General features: G+C 40.7%; 1 protein-coding gene and 1 long non-coding RNA gene across 2 annotated transcripts; both read right to left on the bottom strand.

Annotated features, from left to right (window-relative positions):
• Positions 1–4053: 4053 nt before the first annotated feature.
• On the bottom strand, positions 4054–7359 carry LOC144543529 (uncharacterized). The gene is made up of 3 exons (XR_013507960.1): positions 7139–7359; positions 6059–6174; positions 4054–5860 (listed from the first exon to the last, which is right to left on the bottom strand). It is a non-coding gene; the product is annotated as an uncharacterized LOC144543529 (long non-coding RNA).
• Positions 7360–8010: 651 nt separating this feature from the next.
• LOC144543527 (uncharacterized) lies at positions 8011–20158 on the bottom strand. Its single transcript, XM_078291623.1, has 5 exons — positions 20101–20158; positions 12073–12368; positions 11634–11695; positions 11388–11536; positions 8011–11292 (listed from the first exon to the last, which is right to left on the bottom strand). Exons 1-5 carry the CDS (start codon positions 20141–20143, stop codon positions 11204–11206), a joined length of 639 nt encoding a protein of 212 aa, XP_078147749.1. The 5' UTR covers positions 20144–20158; the 3' UTR covers positions 8011–11203.

Here is a 20158-nt window from a genome sequence, read left to right on the forward strand (position 1 = left end):
ATCGTACATTTCTTGCATATGTGATACTCACAAAAAGGGTTTTGAGATATATATATATTTTTGTTTTCATAAAAGGTTTTATTGTTTATTTTTGAAGATGTATTTTCTTTATTTTTGTCAAACTTTATTTATAGACTTACTTATTTACTATTACAGATTTATGGGTCAAATAATACCATGCTATTTTATTTCACAACAGTAGGGGGCAGTACCTCTCTAAGGGGTCACTGGGACTGGGAAAGTGCATGTGGGCACTGATCGCGTCCATTACCCAGTAGTTGGGGAAAGGGACAGTCGTGTGCTGTCTCAATAACTTTCCCTACTGTGTACAGGTTGGTTGGAACCTAAAAATCACTCAAAATTGATGTAGAAAATGTATAAGTGTTGTGTGTATGTAATGTAAGTTCATCGTTATACTACACAGTTGATAACTAGGTTAAAATACTGTAATAGTAGCTTCCATTGTGTACCCTGTAATGGCGGTTTTGCCACGTACTGCTTTCTTTGTCCTTTTATATCAGTTGGCAGCTCCTGGGCATTTACATTACCATTTTTCAAGGTAGCATAATTTGTAGAAACAATTGAGCGTATTTACATATAATTTACATTGTCAGGTTAGTTAAGAGTTACCGGTGGCTAATTTAATGTAGTCCGGTTAGCTTAAATTTAGCTGTTAGCCTCTATTCACATTAGCATTTTTCCGCCTCGTTGTAATGGTCGGCGATGTTCAGACCCTTACCAGTTTACATGGGCACTTGACTACTTTATGTGTTGAGCTTTATGTATTTTGACAATTATCTCAGGTGCAAGCATCTTAATTCTGTTTTTAGTATACACTAGTATGTATGAGTATGGTAAACTATTTACATTAATGTCTTCTTCTATAAGAAGTTTATTTGATTGAAGAGTATGCTACATCTGGTGTATGGTGAGGATGATATGTGAAACTATAGAGAAATAGAGACTGTGTGTTGGACTGAGATGTTTATTTTTGTTATACAAAGCTGAATTAATTGGTGATAAATACAATAGGGTACTATTAAGACATATAGGGAACTATATTCTGTTGGTTTTCTTTAAGAGAAGAATGTCTGGTTATGCCTAACCTGAATTTATGCGAATGCATACCGAGAAAAACAAGAAAATAATATGATGATGTATGTGAGAAATAAACATTATCCAGTAGTTGGAGAAAGGGACAGTCGTGTGCCGTCTCAATAACTTTCCCTACTGTGTACAGGATTTCTTTAATCTGTTAACGGCACCAAACCTGGGACCCGTTACACATATTTCTTGCATATTTCCATACTTTGTGTGTCCCCCACTTTAACAAAAGGGATGAGATGATGTACTGGAGATTGCATTCTGCATTCTTCCACCCAGACTGGACAAATTGCAGCCCTATGTTATATGGCAGCTCCATCCATCCCCAGTCAGTACTTTATACATTTTTACAGGGTTTGCATAGTAGGAACAAGGTTCACCACTTGAAGGATAATGCTGGTGGTTTTTAAAGTGTGTGCTAATTGTCTAGGTTGCCCGTCTTTACATTATTCCTGGTGTTGTCTGCACCGTCAGCATAGTTGGAGATATCAGGGCTCATTTTCCTCCCTTCAGAAGAAGCTGTTTGCTGCTATGAAAAACAACTTCCACAGATTTGAAAATTGCCTATAAGCTAAATAATCCATCACAATGAGCATGGAGCCTTAATTTGGTTTTGTCAAAGTTTCATTGTCAAAGTACATTGTGTACTGTGAATCACCTAACACCCACAGGAAGAAATGTAAGTCTCCGCCAGGAAATAATACATTAATAAAACTTGTTGCCTTACTTACCAATCGTCACATCTATGTCTTTTTTTATTTAGGGCATCTTTGATGGCCAGGACAGCAGTTAATTTCAAGCCAGGTTTGACACCGTAAAGTTTGTATGTAAAAATGCTAAAAGCCGAGTATGCACTGCAAAATGACTGTAATCTAGACATGGCCAAAAGTAAATGGTTATATAACTCTATATGACACAAGTATTCTCGTTTAATGCATGATACATTCAAATAAACAACCAGCATTCATATCGGCTTCAATGTACATTTCCGTCACAACAAAATTACATAGCTGTACATTACTATCAAATTTGTATGTTAACTGGTCCTAAACAAGCTGTCTCTCTGTTGGGATCAAGAATCATTTCTGTCAAACTGACTTATGCCTGTACAGGAGAGTGGAGGGGAGTCATTTTGTGAAATTGAGAATGATTTTGAATGATTTCATATACAGTAAATGTGACAAATGTGTATTGAAGCTGGTAAATCGTGATTGTTCCATGAATAGCATGAATCATGTTATAAGACTGAATGTCTCATATGTTCCTTTACTCATTTACAAAACTGTTTGCCCCAACACCACAGTTCAAAACTTCAATTTGGAAAACAGCTTTTAAACAGTCTGGTAGCATGTGTGGGGATAATTATATTTTACAAATATCCCTATTATCCAAACCTCATCTCTCACCTCACTTGAACTGCTGACGTTTACGTATTGCAGTGACCATATAATATGTTTTGTGTCAGCCCCATTTGAGATATATGCTTTCTGCTTTCATTACCCTGTCAAAGTTGTCATTTTCCGCAACAATTACTCTCCAACATAACATCAATTAGCATGCTTTTATTTTGCTTTTCAAAATAATGTGTCTCTGGTGATGGATGTGAAAGGGTTCTTCATTTCCTTGTAGTGAAAAATGTCAGTAAACACAGTACGGGTGTGGGAAATAACCTGCTGTCTTGGGCAGAATGTTGCTATGCAGGGATGGTGAAGAGAAGTCTGCACACTGCTCTTGCAACGCCACATGGATCATTTCAGTGAACACAGTACTAATGTTTCAGACCCATCTCGTCTTTCATCAGAGTTTATCAGATACAGTTTCAGATTTTGATTAAAGACCAGACTGGTCTGAAACGTTAGTACCGTGTTCAGTAAAATAACTGATGTATTGCAAGAGCAATGTGCAGAGTTCCCTCTACCAAGTTTGATGTTTTCCCTCGTCTAGTCTAGATGCAAATAACTACCTGCTGCTATATGTCATTAGTCAGGAAAGTGAGGTCTCCCCTTGTCCCCTTAAATATCACTATTGTTTAATTGCATTGTCAGAATCTATTTATGTCTTTCACTCTCTCCACTTTTAGTTCCCTACCTACAACATATAAAATATGATTCAGGACAGAATAATTTCTAAAAGCCCAAAATATTATCAGAAAGTGGTTCAGGGCTTAGATGGCAATCTTCGAATGTTTATTATTTTATGGCTCTTGGTTTGAAAAAGGTTTGAGAACCCCTGATTTAGTTGAATCAAAAGTACTGTTGGGTGGCACCCAAGGAAAATGACAAAATGCATATTTGCCACAAGAGATAATTACTATTCAGACTACTATTAATTACTATTAGCCTATAGTAATTCTCAAGAGTTTCCAGGAGGTGTGGAAGTCCCACCCCACCCTGCCAGAAAGACTACATTTGATTCCTGAAAATGCCAAGTCATTTGGACCGATCAAAATTTACTGTCTCTAACATGTCCTCCCAGATTTGAAAACTGATACCTGTGTCGCATGAGCCTCCGCTTTCCTGCCTCTCCCTAGTTAGACTATTGAATAAAGCAAAAACTCCCCAAATCTATTACAAGAAAACCCTCAGCGAAATGTAACTTCCAAACGATGCAACTTAAATAAATGGCATCTCAACTGATCTTTGAGTGGGCAGGTAAAAGAGTGCAAAGAATGTGAAGGTTGTCATTGCAAAATCCAAAAATCACTCACCTTTCAATACCAATGAACCGTCACCTTACGCAAGTCTAGAATAGACCGATAAAGCTAGACAAAAATAAAGAAGCCCATCTTAGCCTGTCTCATCACACCAGTTTTACCTGCTGTAATCACGTCACTCCACCCTGTTCTGTGTTCTTGCTCTTAAACTCTGGTGTCTGCCTCAGCCCTTGTCGCATTCATACATGAAAATATCCCATCCACTAAACAACATATAGGGAATGCTCTACAGCATATGAAGGAAGAACTGTTTATTTTCTTTATTCAAAGTTAGCTAATACCATGTTTCACTACATTCAAATGTTCATTTCGGTTTGTCAAAGAGATGCTCTGATGGTGATAGCAGTGAGCAGGAAGAGGTCCAACCTGTTCTGCAGCAATCCGTTCAGTGCCAGAGTTTGTTCCTAACTTGGCCAATGCCAAGGAGCCATGAGACTGCAACTTAAAAATACCCTTGAGCTAAGTTAACCATGACCTGATGCACTTGTCAATGACTTGATTGTGGATAAATAAACAGCATTGGGTCTAGGGCTGGGTTTAAAAAACAAGCACAAGATTTAGAGAATGAGGAACCTAACCACACTGTCCTACCCAACACATCTCACTACCTGAGCCCGAGCCCCACCCTACCTTACCACATTTTTCTCATTCAGCTTGGCCAATGCCAAGGAGCCATGAGACTGCAACTTAAAAATACCCTTGAGTAGGGCTGGGTTTAAAAAATCGATTTTCCGATTCAAATCGATCTTCATTTGAATGATCCCATATCGATTCATAAAATCCCGAGATCGATCTTTTAATATATGCCCAATATATCCCTGTAGAGTCTGTAGAGTTGCACAACTTGCTAGCGCCGGCTGCCGGCTATTTAGCCATCTACTCACATCTGTCTGGCCGGCCGCTTTTATAGCTGAATGTCACTAAATATTCACACTACCAGAATTTGGTGGGGACAACAGAATTTTTGAATGAGAGTGACTGCGCATGTCTGGTAGCCTACATACTGGAGCAGACTGAAGTAAAATAACTAGACTCAGACTGTCTGTACGGGTAACAGGAGTCACTCCACTCCTCCGATCTCACGATGGCTGGAAATAATGTCTGTAACCATAGTAACGTTTACTTCAGACCAATATTGCGGCTACCATCGCCTGTATTTTCAGTTTATTTGACACCAGTAACACCAGTAACCAGCGGCGTCAGTTTATCCATAAGATCTTAATAAACCGCCATTGACAGCGGCGTCATATTCTCTTTTTCCATCACAGGAACTTCATACTTATAACAGCAACATTTGGGCTGAAGGCCGCAGAACTGGAACAACCGCAATGTTGAGGAAACAGACTGGATCGAAAAATTGAGAATATCTCACAACACTTACCTCCGTCTCTTTCAAATTAAGGATGATAATGTTACGTAACATAACGAGTGTTGAGCCACGTAACAACCAGCTGTCCAGTCCCGTTCTGGTTCACACTACTCGGACTAACCGAATCCGCTCTCAAATTCAGTATCAGTACCTGAATTTTTCCACTGTAGCAGTTACTGCAGTGTAGTAAAGTAGTGCAGTATCAATCACAAAAATGATTTATAATTTGATGTTTTTAGTTATCTGTTATGTATTCGTGAAACACACCCAACTACAACCTGACCTCATGCCAGATAACCAAAACAACAAAAGAAGAGACTAAGTATTCAAATGAAATATATTGACAGTATGTGTACCCTCTTCTCAGTGTCTAGCCTACAGATCCTTTGTCAGCTAGTGCTGGGGCTTTCTAGGTCGCAGGGTCAGAGTAGTGATACCAGTGTGTGCGATGCTGTGCATATGCTGTGAGCTCCCTGATGCTGCCAGCTACGTCGGGTTCAGACTGCCTCTTGATTGAACCGAGACACGTGGCTGCAATGACGTCCTCCTTGGCTGGCCTGTCAGACTGGGCGCACGGGTCTTCTGGGACGGGGATCTTCAAAACCTGGCTCACATAAGGTGCAGGTCCTGGAACACGTGATCAAAGATGAGGTCCATCAACTCATCGACGTAATCTGTGGAGTAACAAACACAGAAATCATAAGTTCCATTACAAGAGTGTACATCACATACTAGTGTGTAGCAAATTTGCAATTTTCATTTATAGATTACTTTATACTATAGTTTATACTTTATGACATTTGTATATTTATTGAATTTTCATATTTACAAAGTTTTGTGTGTGCAATAAAAATGTGTGTTGGTAAACATACTGAAAGTTGGCTCAGGGGGTCGGCTAAGCAGACCCAGGGTCCTCCTCATCCTCTTCCTCCTCCATTAGGTCAAGACGGGTCTCCTGCATGGTCTCTTGGTAGGTGGGGAGGTCAGGCTAGGTTGTGGAGGAACAAAGGGGACAGCTGAAGATCCAACTCTGAAATCTCTGCAATCCAAAACTACATTACCACAAACTACAGCCCCAATAATTACTATGTAGTTGATTCTAAATGTCTCCAACACAGTCTCAAGGAAAATAGTACATTATAACCTCCAGAGAGGTAGTATTTCTTGTAGTGTCGTTGTTCAGGTTTTCTAGGTTGCCACAACCCCAGCTGATTACAAGACTAGACTTACAAGACTAGGTGCAAAGACAGAACGTGAAATGTTACATCTCATCAGCCAGTAACTCCCTTCCATTCATTTGGCGTTAGAAGTGAAATATTCATGAGTGACAAGAGTCCCTGATCGACAAAGTACTTTTCGAGTTTTGCCACGTTACAGTTGCGGTTGTCTCGTGTAAGGAGATGTGTCCGCAAAGTGAGCCAGAGGAGCTAACCTTAGCTAGCGGCTAGCGCTAGCGGCTAACGCTAGATTAGCTTGCTGCAAGTGGCACTAGCCCCTAACCTTGAGTACGTGTGTCCCAACGGCACCAGGTTAACGAGACGAGGTGCTCGTTTTGGCCGGCTGAGGTAGCCTACAACCGACTCTAGCTACACATGTTTTTGTCCCTATTGCTAACTGTTGTCGTTGTGGCCAACAGGCTTCCTCGTATTCACAGGCCCGCATCTGTCTCATCAGGACTGGAGCTAAGTCGCTACCCGATGCTAATCGGACTGAAATACCATAAACTACCGTATCCATTTCTCATTCTCAAGTTATGTTAGCGGACACATCTCTCCACATAAGGCAACTGATTTAGCAACAAAGCATCATAGAGTGTAAAATAAACAAGAACACAATGTCGCAAACAAGCAAATGGAACATAACTTTACACGTTAGTAAACCTTGACATGTTCTCAACAGCTGACTGTACTTGGAATAAACTGTAAATATAATCACAAAGTGGCGACACTTACCGATTGCACGTTTGCTGTTGAGTCACGTCCAGTTAGGATAGATCCATCTTTCAGGTGCAGTTGATTGTTTTCTGGACATTTTTCCGTGCTAGGCTAAGCTACAGACAACAGGGTTTTGGTCTTCCGCATTCAGTTGCCGGGCACCACCCCGTCTATTACGAGATTGGAAGAAAACATGAATGCTCTTAGTCCTATTTAGAACATGGGGTAGTGGTGCACTCTTGTGGCCGAAATGAGTATTACAACAACAAACACTTAGAAAAATGAGCCTGACAAAAAAAAACTTTTTTTCCACCTGTTTTCCCAGATGGAAAAAAAAAAAAGTGAACTTAGAAAAAAATGATCCTGGCAAAACTTTTTTTTTTTTCACCTGCCAAAACTTTTTTTTTCCACCTGTTTTGACAGATGAAAAAAAAAAAAAAAATTAACTTAGAAAAAAACGATCCTGGCAAAACTTTTTTTTTCTTCACCTGCCAAAACTATTTTTTCCACCTGTTTTCACAGATGAAAAAAAAAAAATAATTAACTTAGAAAAAAACGATCCTGGCAAAACCTTTTTTTTTTTCACCTGGCAAAACTTTTTTTTCCACCTATTTCACAGATGAAAAAAAAAATTAAGGAACTTAGAAAGATTATCCTGGCACCACCTGTTCTTAAGTCATAAACACAGGAGAGAAAACAATTTAGATCAGACTTAGAAAATGGATCACCAGATTTTTTTTTTTTTCTCACTTGCCTCTCAGGGCTTCCGTAAATGAAAGTCAAGTCAGAAGGATAAATTAAAATCACTCATAATATCTTCAATTATGTTGTGTTGTGTCTTTTTCCTTTTTGCTGAAGGGAGGGTAGTCGGATTTATTTAGGAAAGCAGATGAGGATGAGGATTTGATTTTATTTAGATTTTTAATATTTTATTTCAGCATTTCGAAATAAATACTTGCATCAATGGCTTCTAAGTATGGTAGATAGTACATATGGTACAGCCCTCTTTGTATCAGGCCTTTATTTGTCCTCATCACAGTTTACAATATGCCCAATATGACAATTCTGAGAAACAGAATACACGTGGATCTTTATAGCTAGTTATTAGTGATTTAACATCAGTGGTGGAATGTACATTTACTCAAGTACTGTGCTACAATTTTGAGTTACTTGTATTTTACTTGAGTACATGTATTCTGTTACTTATACTTATGCTTCACTACATTTCAGAAGCATATATTGTACTTTTTACTCCACTACATTCATCTGACAGCTGGAGTTACTTTGAGATTAAGATTTTACATACAAACCATATGTCAGTTTATAAAATACAATGAATTGTTAAGATTAACTGCCGACAACATTAAAATGCTCCTTACACATTTTTATATTAATAGTAAAATATATAATATAATATAACACCTTGAAAGGGTCCATTCTGCATAAGAAATACTTTTACTTTTGATACTTTAAGACATTTTGCTGAAAATACTTCTGCACTTTTACTTGTAAGTAAATTTTTTTATCTAAGTAATTTTTTTATCTGTACTAATGAGTGCATTACTTTTTCATCAACCAGCTCATATCTTCACTTTATTCCGCAACATAGCAGAAAGCAGAACACGAGTAAAGTTAAATGTGTCGTCTTAACTGTTACGGTTTTGAATGTTACCAATAGGATCAGTCCATAAATGTGCACACCTTCCTTCAGTCCAACTGAAATCTGAAAACACAAACTTTATCATACATTCTTCAATTTGTCCTGTCAACTATGGTCAATTAAAAATACTTTTTTTCATCTCTAAGCCACATTTATTATGATTATATATGCACATTTACCTATCATATGGCCAAAATGCAGAAAACAATACAAGCAAACAATTGAAATATGAGATAAGATATAAGTCAAGTCATTTTAGCCTGGGTTCATTCCTTACATCAAAGCTGAGGTTGGTTAGTCAACTTCTCTGCAGTAAAAGTTGTGTTAAAGTTGTGGCAGCTGAGGTTTCTTGGATAACTGATGATTCTGTGTTGAAATCAGAGTAACACAGCATTTTTGATAAAAATCAGAATTATCAGGACAATTGAGAATTATCGGGACCATGTGACGGTCAGCCAATCAAAAGCTGCGAAACATACACATGTGTGAATTATTCATGAGGGGGTGCAGTAGCACAGAACCACCTCCAGGGGCGCTGTGTTGATACACAGATTATACACAAAGTCTGGTAAATGTGAATTAGACAGACATTTGCGGATTTTTTGGAATTGAGCTCTCTACACCTATAGAAACACTTCTACACTTTTAGAATTAGCAGGACACTGACCCTGTCCTGCTAATCCGAAATGTCCGCCTAATGCTGGTACGTATTCATATCAAATGTCTGCTTAAATCACAAAAACCAACACACACACACACACACACACACACACACACACACACACACCCTCCCCAAAGTTACAAAGTTAGACAGACTTTTTTAAAAGAAATTTGTATTTTGCTCATCATGAAGATCTACTATTTCTTACATAAAGTATACAAAATTATAATGTGAGCTCACAGAATACACTTATGTATGACAGTATAAATATATGTATAAATAAGCAAATTGACTGGATAATCATACAGGACATTGTTCTGATATCATACATTTCTTAATTACGATGGCTTTTGACTTACAGTATATCTGACTCACTGGGTTTTGCACATTTCTCTATCTATTGGTAAACATGGAGGAATTCATGTATGCACACACTTATCTTCAGAGGCAGTGGAGGTGTGACCCATCTAACTTTGTTAATGTGAACTAAATGATCTTTGATTAAAGCCCCAATCCATAATCACAGTATTATGCTCCTGCAGCTGCTACAAGGACTGAATGTATGTGAAACCTAAACATGAATTTCACATGCATTTTGAGACTATATAAAGGTGTTCATGTTTATGTTAAACAGAGCTGTATGTTGAGTAATCGTGGGTTAGGCAAGCTGTAAAAGAGCTATTTCCATATTCCAAGACAAACTCCCCAAGGATCTGTGTGACTGGATCTGACATTTCTTACAGATAACTAAATTCTGGATTGAGGCTTTAATTTAAACGTTGGGTAATGTATACATTAACCATTTGATAGACAAATGTGGTCTAGAGTTACACAAAAAGTCATGGGCCATGATAACTATAAGATAAACTATAAAATATAAGGATACATTGTTGCTCAAGCATTCACACTGCAGCGATATCTGTGATCAGTTCCTCAGCAAACGAAGCGTCACTGCAGGGAGCGACTGAATCCTCCCCGCCCCCTTCTTTCTTACAACTTTAATTTGATTGGTTGAAAATGTTTTATCTTTGCCTCTGCATCCAAAATAATCACTCTGAGATCGAGCCAAAAATATAGTTATCGTTTTGGATGTTTTTATAGTTATCGTTGTAGTGGGAACACAGATATTGTATTTACTTAGAACAATTTAAATCTTTTTATAGTTGTGGTTATATTTATAGTTTTCATTCTAGATGTGAATTGGCCTTTAAAGTCAATCATTCTAAAGTTATTTAGTTCTAAATGTTGCTATAGCACATGGTATTCAATGAGGCAAATTGTATATATATTGTACATAGTGCAATTATTTTGGATGGACTATCTGGATATCCCACAGTTCAAATGATTTAAATAATCATATTATTGTACTTTTATTTCTAGTATTGCCATATTATTTTCTTTTCATTGGACCAGGTGCTTAAAGCTGGCTGCATCCTGGATTGAGCTCATTCTGTCCTCTTGGTCCATCCCACAGTGCAACGTGTGTTCAGTGTTTTCCAACTGGCGTTCCAAGGCGTATGCTGTCATTTGCACAGTTGGATAGTGACTGAAATCAAACCAGGAAGCCATCCTCTGAATGTGCCTGCTCCATTGTCCTTAATGTGTCTGGCCATTACAATTTAGAATTTAATATCTGGAAGTTATTCCCAAGCCATCAATGCTTGAGACCCTCACAAATCTCGTATTTTTAATGACAACAAAGTCCTTTCTCATACCAGTGACGGTGGCCATTGTCCTTTGACATTTATGTCTCCGCTGACACTTATTGCTGGTTTGACAGTAGCCATGACAACGCCACCAAGAAGGATGCAGTGAGGAGACTGATCTTATGGCTTACTCCACTTGAAACCTCTGTAAATGAAGAAAGAAGAAAAAGAAACATGTATTTAAAAAAAGGGTGGTAAGTTTTTGCACTTTTTGATCAGGTAGTACTCAATATTGCTTACGCGTGCCATCCACAGAAACAGAGTTGGGGTCAATGTTGAAGGCTGTAATGCTTGAAGCTGCATTGATCAAAATATTTCCAATCTGGGTAGCATTAGGAACAGATGAGGCCGCGAAAGTAACGTCCATGTTATTGACGATTGATCCATTTCTGCAAATGGAATTACAGAAAAAAATATTGTTTCAATCATCATGACTTTCTGGCCATTATTCGTTCATTCTAGCAAAGCTGAACATCAACAAATTACCTGAATGACACCACTGTCAAGGAGTTGAAGGAGGAGAACGCTGTTCTGTAAAGAGGCTCAAGCTGCAGGAATAAAAGCAAGTTGTAAGCATATTTATGTTGGCTATATTCTTAATGTTTTTTCCTTAGTCTTTTTAATTATACTATTTAATTTTCACATTATTTACTTACACTATTTCATTTCCTTCTTTTCATAATTTTCTTTATTAGTTCTTTATTGACTACCACAGTAAAATTACAGAAGGGGAAGTGCACTGAGAGTGTATCTTTGTCCTTTTATATATAGTGATGGAGGGATGATTTTAAATTTTTTCTTTGAAACCCCAGCAACTGGAATCAAATCTATATTTTCAATCCTTTGAGCAATGAATGACCTGATCTCTTTGATATCAGAATACAATAGATGCTACCACAGGCTTCATTTTAAGTGGGAGACTTACCTCTGTTCTTATCAGTGTGGCTCGAGTTCCAAAAGCTGAAGATGATGAATCCAGCAGATCACTTGTAAATGTCTCAGCAGATGAGAAACTGACCCGCCTCGAAGTGAGTGCTACTGTAGTTGTAGCTGTAGTTGTAGTTGCAGCAGCTGTGGTGGCAGCAGGTGTGGTTGCAGCAGCTGTAGTGGCAGCAGCTGTAGTTGCAGCAGCTGTAGTGGTAGCAGCTGTAGTGGCAGTAGCTGTGGTTGCAGCAGCTGTAGTGGCAGCAGCTGTAGTGGCAGCAGCTGTAGTGGCAGCAGCTGTGGTGGCAGCAGCTGTAGTGGTAGCAGCTGTAGTGGCAGTAGCTGTGGTTGCAGCAGCAGTGGTTGCTGTAGTTCCATTGTTTGAAAATGCTGTGAAATGTTTTTTTCAAGAATAAATTAGTAATAGCTTGCCCTTACATTGTGAGTATATCAATAATGCATTGTACTCTCATGTCCAAGGCAAAAAGATGCCTGATGTCATATAGACCTTGATGCCAGTTCCACAGTGCTGCACGCTGCATCAAAACAATACTGAGGAAGAGAATTGCTTTTGCAAACTAGGAAGCGTCTTATCTAATTCTGAGTTTGCTAGTGTCAAGAATCTTGAAGTTAGTCACAAGCTAGTGGCAAGCCGTTCTACTAAATGGCTGTTCTTGAGAAATTCTGTTATTCATTAACTTTTCACTGCCATAGTGTTTGAGTGATGTTTCTGTAATTTCTTTATTGTTACGTGGTTACTGTGTTTTTATGTGTGGTGTTGTTGTTTGTGATGGATTTTGTTGCAAACCAAATTGCCCTCTGGGATTATAATAAAGACTAAACTGAACTGAAGCAAATTCATTGAATGCAAGATATTTTACAGAATAGCTAATCCTGCCACACATTGAGCTGTTGAAATGGTGTGGTGAACTGTATAATACTGAACAGTGTGACAGATGTCTTTTTGTATCTGGTCCCTAAGCTACATCCATTTCACATTTACCAGCATAGTTTTGTTCCCAACTTTTCAGTTCAGGCAATTATTTAAAATTCTGTTTCAAATAATGAGTGGAGTGAAATTTAGCCTCATGTGTTAACTGTTAACTTACCTGTTACTTGGAGGGAGTTGGGCTCAATAGTGAGGTTGAAGGTATTGTTGGGGTTATTCACAGCTTCTCTCACAGCCTCTATAATGGTATCACTCTGTGGGATAGCTTCAACTGGAGTAGTCCTATTGAACTCAATCCCCACATTTGCTTCAGTGTTATTAGTTCGTGTTCTGGCTCCAGCAGCGCTGCATCACAAATGCCAATATCATAAAGTCAAGAGTCAAATTATGAAAATAATAAATTATATTGATAACTTCTTCAAATATGTAACTTATAGGTGACGTACAGATATAGCTAACTTATTCATTATCCACATAGAAACATATATTTACTTATGACAGGCATGTTAGCTAATGTCAGACAGAGACTTTAAAACAAGGTAGAATTTGAAGTTTACCTAAATGATATAACGAAGCTGCGGACGAAGAGAGCACCAAATCTTTCACTGAAGATTATATCATACTGTAAGAAGAAAAATGCAAAAATTAGACATATTGAGTGGATTTCAAATACAATATTCTCCAAATGAAATCAAATGGAATGGTAAATTTCATGTGAAATTACATCCGCATTAGAATGATTTGTTTTTCAGTTGCAATGAACAGTGTAATGATTTGCTTAACAAAACAACACCAACAAAACAATGAAATTATTCTTACCACACGAACAACTGTCACTGCAAGATCTCTGAATTGTTGGCTCATGGGGTTATTGAGTTCTGATGTGAACGGAACTGCCAAGGTTGATCTGAGAACTGCAACTGGTGCAGGAGCTGTTGTAACTGCAGCTGTGGTGGCAGCAGCTGTGGTGGCAGCGGCTGTAGTTGCACCAGCAAGCGTGCCATCCACAGAAACAGTGTTGGTGTCAATGTTGAAGGCTGTAATGCTTGAAGCTGCATTGATCAAAACATTTCCAATCTGGGCAGCATTAGGAACAGATGAGGCCGCGAAAGTAACGTCCACGTCACTGATGATTGATCCATTTCTGCAAATGGAATTACAGAAAAAAATATTGTTTCAATCATCATGACTTTCTGGCCATTATTCGTTCATTCTAGCAAAGCTGAACATCAACAAATTACCTGAATGACACCACTGTCAAGGAGTTGAAGGAGGAGAACGCTGCTCTGTAAAGAGGCTCAAGCTGCAGGAATAAAAGCAGGTTGTAAGCATATTTATGTTGGCTATATTCTTAATGTTTTTTCCTTAGTCTTTTTAATTTTAAGTCTTTTTAATTATACTATTTCATTTTCACATTGTTTAATTACACTATTCCATTTCCTTCTTTTCATAATTTTCTTTATTAGTTCTTTATTGACTACCACAGTAAAATTACAGAAGGGGAAGTGCACTGAGTGTATCTTTGTCCTTTTATATATAGTGATGGAGGGATGATTTTTAATTTTTCCTTTGAAACCTCAGCAACTGGAATCAAATGCCATCCCATAAGAGACACAGGCATTCCACTGTATGATCCAGCATTGTGAAGCAGAAAACAACCTATACCCATTAAGGCGTACTGAAAAGACCAAGTATAAGACTACCTAGCAAGAACGGTAAAAGTGGAATTAGGCTTGGAAAAAAATGGGCAATTCTGAAACCTGAATATATTGAAAATGTCTTGCTAATAGTTTTTGCCAGTGAAACAATATAGCCCAAAGTGAATAGAGAGGGTGAATGCTATTGCAAACTAGATTGAAATTTGATTTGAAATTTTATACTGTCACATACATTTCTTGAATTTCCACTCCATTTAGATTGGTGTAGACTTAACACCAAAATCCCAAATAAATGTATTTTGACACTGACAAAAATGATTGTTGGAAGATGAGTACATCATGAATGAAATTAAAAGAAGGCTTATTGTAGAATATTAGGTAGTTATTAGATATCTTAAGACATTTGTGTACTAAAAAAACATTATTAGGATACAGCAATCTATATTTTCAATCCTTTGAGCAATGAATGACCTGATCTCTCTGATATCAGAATACAATAGATGCTACCACAGGCTTCATTTTAAGTGGGAGACTTACCTCTGTTCTTATCAGTGCGGCTCGAGCTCCAAAAGCTGAAGATGATGAATTCAACAGATCACTTGTAAATGTCTCAGCAGATGAGAAACTGACCCGCCTCGAAGTGAGTGCTACTGTAGCTGTAATTGCAGCGGCTGTGGTGACAGCGGCTGTTGCTCCAGTTGTTGACGCTCCAGTTGTTGACCCAACAGTTGTAGTTGATCCACCAGTTGTGGTTGACCCACCAGTTATGGTTGACCCACCAGTTGTGGTTGAGCCACCAGTTGTCGTTGAGCCACCAGTTGTTGTTGATGCACCGGTTGTTGTTGAGCCTCCAGTTGTTGTTGATGCACCGGTTGTTGTTGATCCACTGGTTGTTGTTGAGCCTCCAGTTGTTGTTGATCCACCAGTTGTCGTTGATCCACCAGTTGTCGTTGACCCACCGGTTGTTGTTGATCCACCAGTTGTGGTTGACCCACCAGTTGTGGTTGAGCCACCAGTTGTCGTTGAGCCTCCAGTTGTTGTTGAGCCACCAGTTGTTGTTGACCCACTAGTTGTTGTTGATGCACCGGTTGTTGTTGAGCCTCCAGTTGTTGTTGATGCACCGGTTGTTGTTGATCCACTGGTTGTTGTTGAGCCTCCAGTTGTTGTTGATCCACCAGTTGTCGTTGATCCACCAGTTGTGGTTGACCCACCAGTTGTTGTTGACCCACCGGTTGTTGTTGATCCACCAGTTGTTGTTGACCCACTAGTTGTTGTTGATGCACCGGTTGTTGTTGAGCCTCCAGTTGTTGTTGATGCACCGGTTGTTGTTGACCCACCGGTTGTTGTTGATCCACCAGTTGTCGTTGACCCACCAGTTGTGGTTGACCCACCAGTTGTGGTTGAGCCACCAGTTGTCGTTGAGCCTCCAGTTGTTGTTGAGCCACCAGTTGTTGTTGACCCACTAGTTGTTGTTGATGCACCGGTTGTTGTTGAGCCTCCAGTTGTTGTTGATGCACCGGTTGTTGTTGATCCACTGGTTGTTGTTGAGCCTCCAGTTGTTGTTGATCCACCAGTTGTCGTTGATCCACCAGTTGTCGTTGACCCACCAGTTGTTGTTGACCCACCGGTTGTTGTTGATCCACCAGTTGTCGTTGACCCACCAGTTGTGGTTGACCCACCAGTTGTGGTTGAGCCACCAGTTGTCGTTGAGCCTCCAGTTGTTGTTGAGCCTCCAGTTGTTGTTGATCCACTGGTTGTTGTTGAGCCTCCAGTTGTTGTTGATCCACCAGTTGTCGTTGACCCACTAGTCGTTGTTGATGCTCCAGTTGTGGTGGATCCACCAGTTGTTGTTGAGCCTCCAGTTGTAGTTGATGCACCAGTTGTTGTTGAGCCTCCAGTTGTCGTTGACCCACCGGTTGTTGTTGAACCTCCAGTTGTTGTTGACCCACCAGTTGTCGTTGACCCACCAGTTGTAGTTGATCCACCGGTTGTTGTTGACCCACCAGTTGTTGAGCCTCCAGTTGTCGTTGACCCACCGGTTGTTGTTGAACCTCCAGTTGTTGTTGACCCACCAGTTGTTGTTGAGCCTTCAGTTGTCGTTGACCCACCAGTTGTGGTTGACCCACCAGTTGTAGTTGATCCACCAGTTGTGGTTGACCCACCAGTTGTAGTTGATCCATCAGTTGTCGTTGAGGCTCCAGTTGTCGTTGATCCATCAGTTGTCGTTGATCCACCAGTTGTTGTTGAGCCTGCAGTTGTTGTTGACCCAGCAGTTGTTGTTGATGCTTCAGTTGTGGTTGACCCACCAGTTGTTGTTGAACCTCCAGTTGTTGTTGAGCCTCCAGTTGTTGTTGAGCCTTCAGTTGTCGTTGACCCACCAGTTGTGGTTGACCCACCAGTTGTCGTTGATCCATCAGTTGTCGTTGATCCACCAGTTGTCGTTGAGCCTCCAGTTGTCGTTGACCCACCAGTTGTTGTTGATGCTTCAGTTGTGGTTGACCCACCAGTTGTTGTTGAACCTCCGGTTGTTGTTGACCCACCAGTTGTTGAGCCTTCAGTTGTCGTTGACCCACCAGTTGTGGTTGACCCACCAGTTGTAGTTGATCCACCAGTTGTTGTTGAACCTCCAGTTGTTGTTGAGCCTGCAGTTGTTGTTGACCCAGCAGTTGTTGTTGATGCTTCAGTTGTGGTTGACCCACCAGTTGTTGTTGAACCTCCAGTTGTTGTTGACCCAGCAGTTGTTGTTGAGCCTTCAGTTGTCGTTGACCCACCAGTTGTGGTTGACCCACCAGTTGTAGTTGATCCATCAGTTGTCGTTGAGGCTCCAGTTGTCGTTGATCCATCAGTTGTCGTTGATCCACCAGTTGTCGTTGAGCCTCCAGTTGTCGTTGACCCAGCAGTTGTTGTTGATGCTTCAGTTGTGGTTGACCCACCAGTTGTTGTTGAACCTCCAGTTGTTGTTGACCCACCAGTTGTTGTTGAGCCTTCAGTTGTCGTTGACCCACCAGTTGTGGTTGACCCACCAGTTGTAGTTGATCCATCAGTTGTCGTTGAGGCTCCAGTTGTCGTTGATCCATCAGTTGTCGTTGAGCCTCCAGTTGTCGTTGACCCACCAGTTGTTGTTGATGCTTCAGTTGTGGTTGACCCACCAGTTGTTGTTGAACCTCCGGTTGTTGTTGACCCACCAGTTGTTGAGCCTTCAGTTGTCGTTGACCCACCAGTTGTGGTTGACCCACCAGTTGTAGTTGATCCACCAGTTGTTGTTGAACCTCCAGTTGTTGTTGAGCCTGCAGTTGTTGTTGACCCAGCAGTTGTTGTTGATGCTTCAGTTGTGGTTGACCCACCAGTTGTTGTTGAACCTCCAGTTGTTGTTGACCCACCAGTTGTTGTTGAGCCTTCAGTTGTCGTTGACCCACCAGTTGTGGTTGACCCACCAGTTGTAGTTGATCCATCAGTTGTCGTTGAGGCTCCAGTTGTCGTTGATCCATCAGTTGTCGTTGATCCACCAGTTGTTGTTGAGCCTGCAGTTGTTGTTGACCCAGCAGTTGTTGTTGATGCTTCAGTTGTGGTTGACCCACCAGTTGTTGTTGAACCTCCAGTTGTTGTTGAGCCTCCAGTTGTCGTTGATCCACCAGTTGTGGTTGACCCACCAGTTGTAGTTGATCCATCAGTTGTCGTTGAGGCTCCAGTTGTCGTTGAGGCTCCAGTTGTCGTTGATCCATCAGTTGTTGTTGATCCACCAGTTGTCGTTGAGCCTCCAGTTGTCGTTGAGCCTCCAGTTGTTGAGCCTCCAGTTGTCGTTGACCCACCAGTTGTGGTTGACCCACCAGTTGTTGTTGATCCACCAGTTGTTGTTGAGCCTCCAGTTGTTGTTGAACCTCCAGTTGTTGTTGACCCACCAGTTGTCGTTGACCCACCAGTTGTAGTTGATCCACCGGTTGTTGTTGACCCACCAGTTGTTGACCCACCAGTTGTTGTTGAGCCTTCAGTTGTCGTTGACCCACCAGTTGTGGTTGACCCACCAGTTGTAGTTGATCCACCAGTTGTTGTTGAGCCTCCAGTTGTTGTTGAGCCTGCAGTTGTTGTTGACCCACCAGTTGTTGTTGATGCTTCAGTTGTGGTTGACCCACCAGTTGTTGTTGAACCTCCAGTTGTTGACCCACCAGTTGTTGTTGAGCCACCAGTTGTTGTTGATCCACCAGTTGTCGTTGACCCATCAGTTGTTGTTGAGCCACCAGTTGTCGTTGACCCACCAGTTGTCGTTGAGCTACCAGTTGTGGTTGACCCTCCAGTTGTCGTTGAGCCTCCAGTTGTTGTTGACCCACCAGTTGTTGTTGAGCCACCAGTTGTAGTTGACCCACCGGTTGTTGTTGATCCATCAGTTGTTGTTGAGCCTCCAGTTGTTGTTGATGCTCCAGTTGTGGTCGATCCACCAGTTGTTGTTGAGCCTCCAGTTGTAGTTGATCCACCAGTTGTTGTTGACCCTCCAGTTGTCGTTGACCCACCGGTTGTTGTTGAACCTCCAGTTGTTGTTGACCCACCAGTTGTTGTTGAGCCTCCAGTTGTTGTTGAACCTCCAGTTGTGGTGGATCCACCAGTTGTTGTTGAGCCTCCAGTTGTAGTTGACCCATCAGTTGTTGTTGAGCCACCAGTTGTTGTTGAGCCACCAGTTGTGGTTGACCCACCAGTTGTAGTTGATCCATCAGTTGTCGTTGATCCACCAGTTGTCGTTGAGCCTCCAGTTGTTGTTGAGCCTCCAGTTGTCGTTGAGCCTCCAGTTGTCGTTGACCCACCGGTTGTTGTTGAGCCTCCAGTGGTTGTTGATCCACCAGTTGTCGTTGAGCCTCCAGTTGTTGTTGACCCACCAGTTGTTGTTGAGCCACCAGTTGTAGTTGACCCACCAGTTGTTGTTGATCCACCAGTTGTTGTTGAGCCTCCAGTTGTTGATGCTCCAGTTGTGGTGGATCCACCAGTTGTTGTTGAGCCTCCAGTTGTCGTTGATCCACCAGTTGTTGTTGAACCATCAGTTGTGGTTGATCCACCAGTTGTCGTTGACCCACCAGTTGTTGTTGATCCACCAGTTGTGGTTGACACACCAGTTGTAGTTGATCCATCAGTTGTCGTTGATCCACCAGTTGTCGTTGACCCACCAGTTGTCGTTGAGGCTCCAGTTGTCGTTGACCCACCAGTTGTTGTTGACCCACCAGTTGTCGTTGACCCACCAGTTGTTGTTGACCCACCAGTTGTCGTTGAGGCTCCAGTTGTCGTTGCCCCAACAGTTGTAGATGATCCACCAGTTGCTTGTGTGGTAGCCAAATCAAAGGCCACTATTTGTAAGGAATAGAAAGTGAATATGATTAAAATAATAATATTGCTTTATAGGACAATAGTCTTTCACTTCATGTCACATAGATCAACTTACCCACAAGAATTAGCAAAATGGATACGATTGGTCCAAAACCCATCCTGTCTTCTGTTGA

This window comes from Centroberyx gerrardi, chromosome 23, assembly GCF_048128805.1.
Source record: "Centroberyx gerrardi isolate f3 chromosome 23, fCenGer3.hap1.cur.20231027, whole genome shotgun sequence".
Classification (NCBI taxonomy): domain Eukaryota; kingdom Metazoa; phylum Chordata; class Actinopteri; order Beryciformes; family Berycidae; genus Centroberyx; species Centroberyx gerrardi.

What these genes read in the sequence shown, in the direction of transcription:
- LOC144543527 (XM_078291623.1), bottom strand. Translation starts at nt 20,143, where the DNA reads ATGGGTTTTGGACCAATCGTATCCATTTTGCTAATTCTTGTGG. An exon ending in CCACACTGATAAGAACAGAG is followed by an intron (nt 11,696 to 12,072) that starts GTAAGTCTCCCA and finishes TTATTCCTGCAG; the next exon opens with CTTGAGCCTCTTTACAGAAC. An exon ending in TTGACAGTGGTGTCATTCAG is followed by an intron (nt 11,537 to 11,633) that starts GTAATTTGTTGA and finishes TTCCATTTGCAG; the next exon opens with AAATGGATCAATCGTCAATA.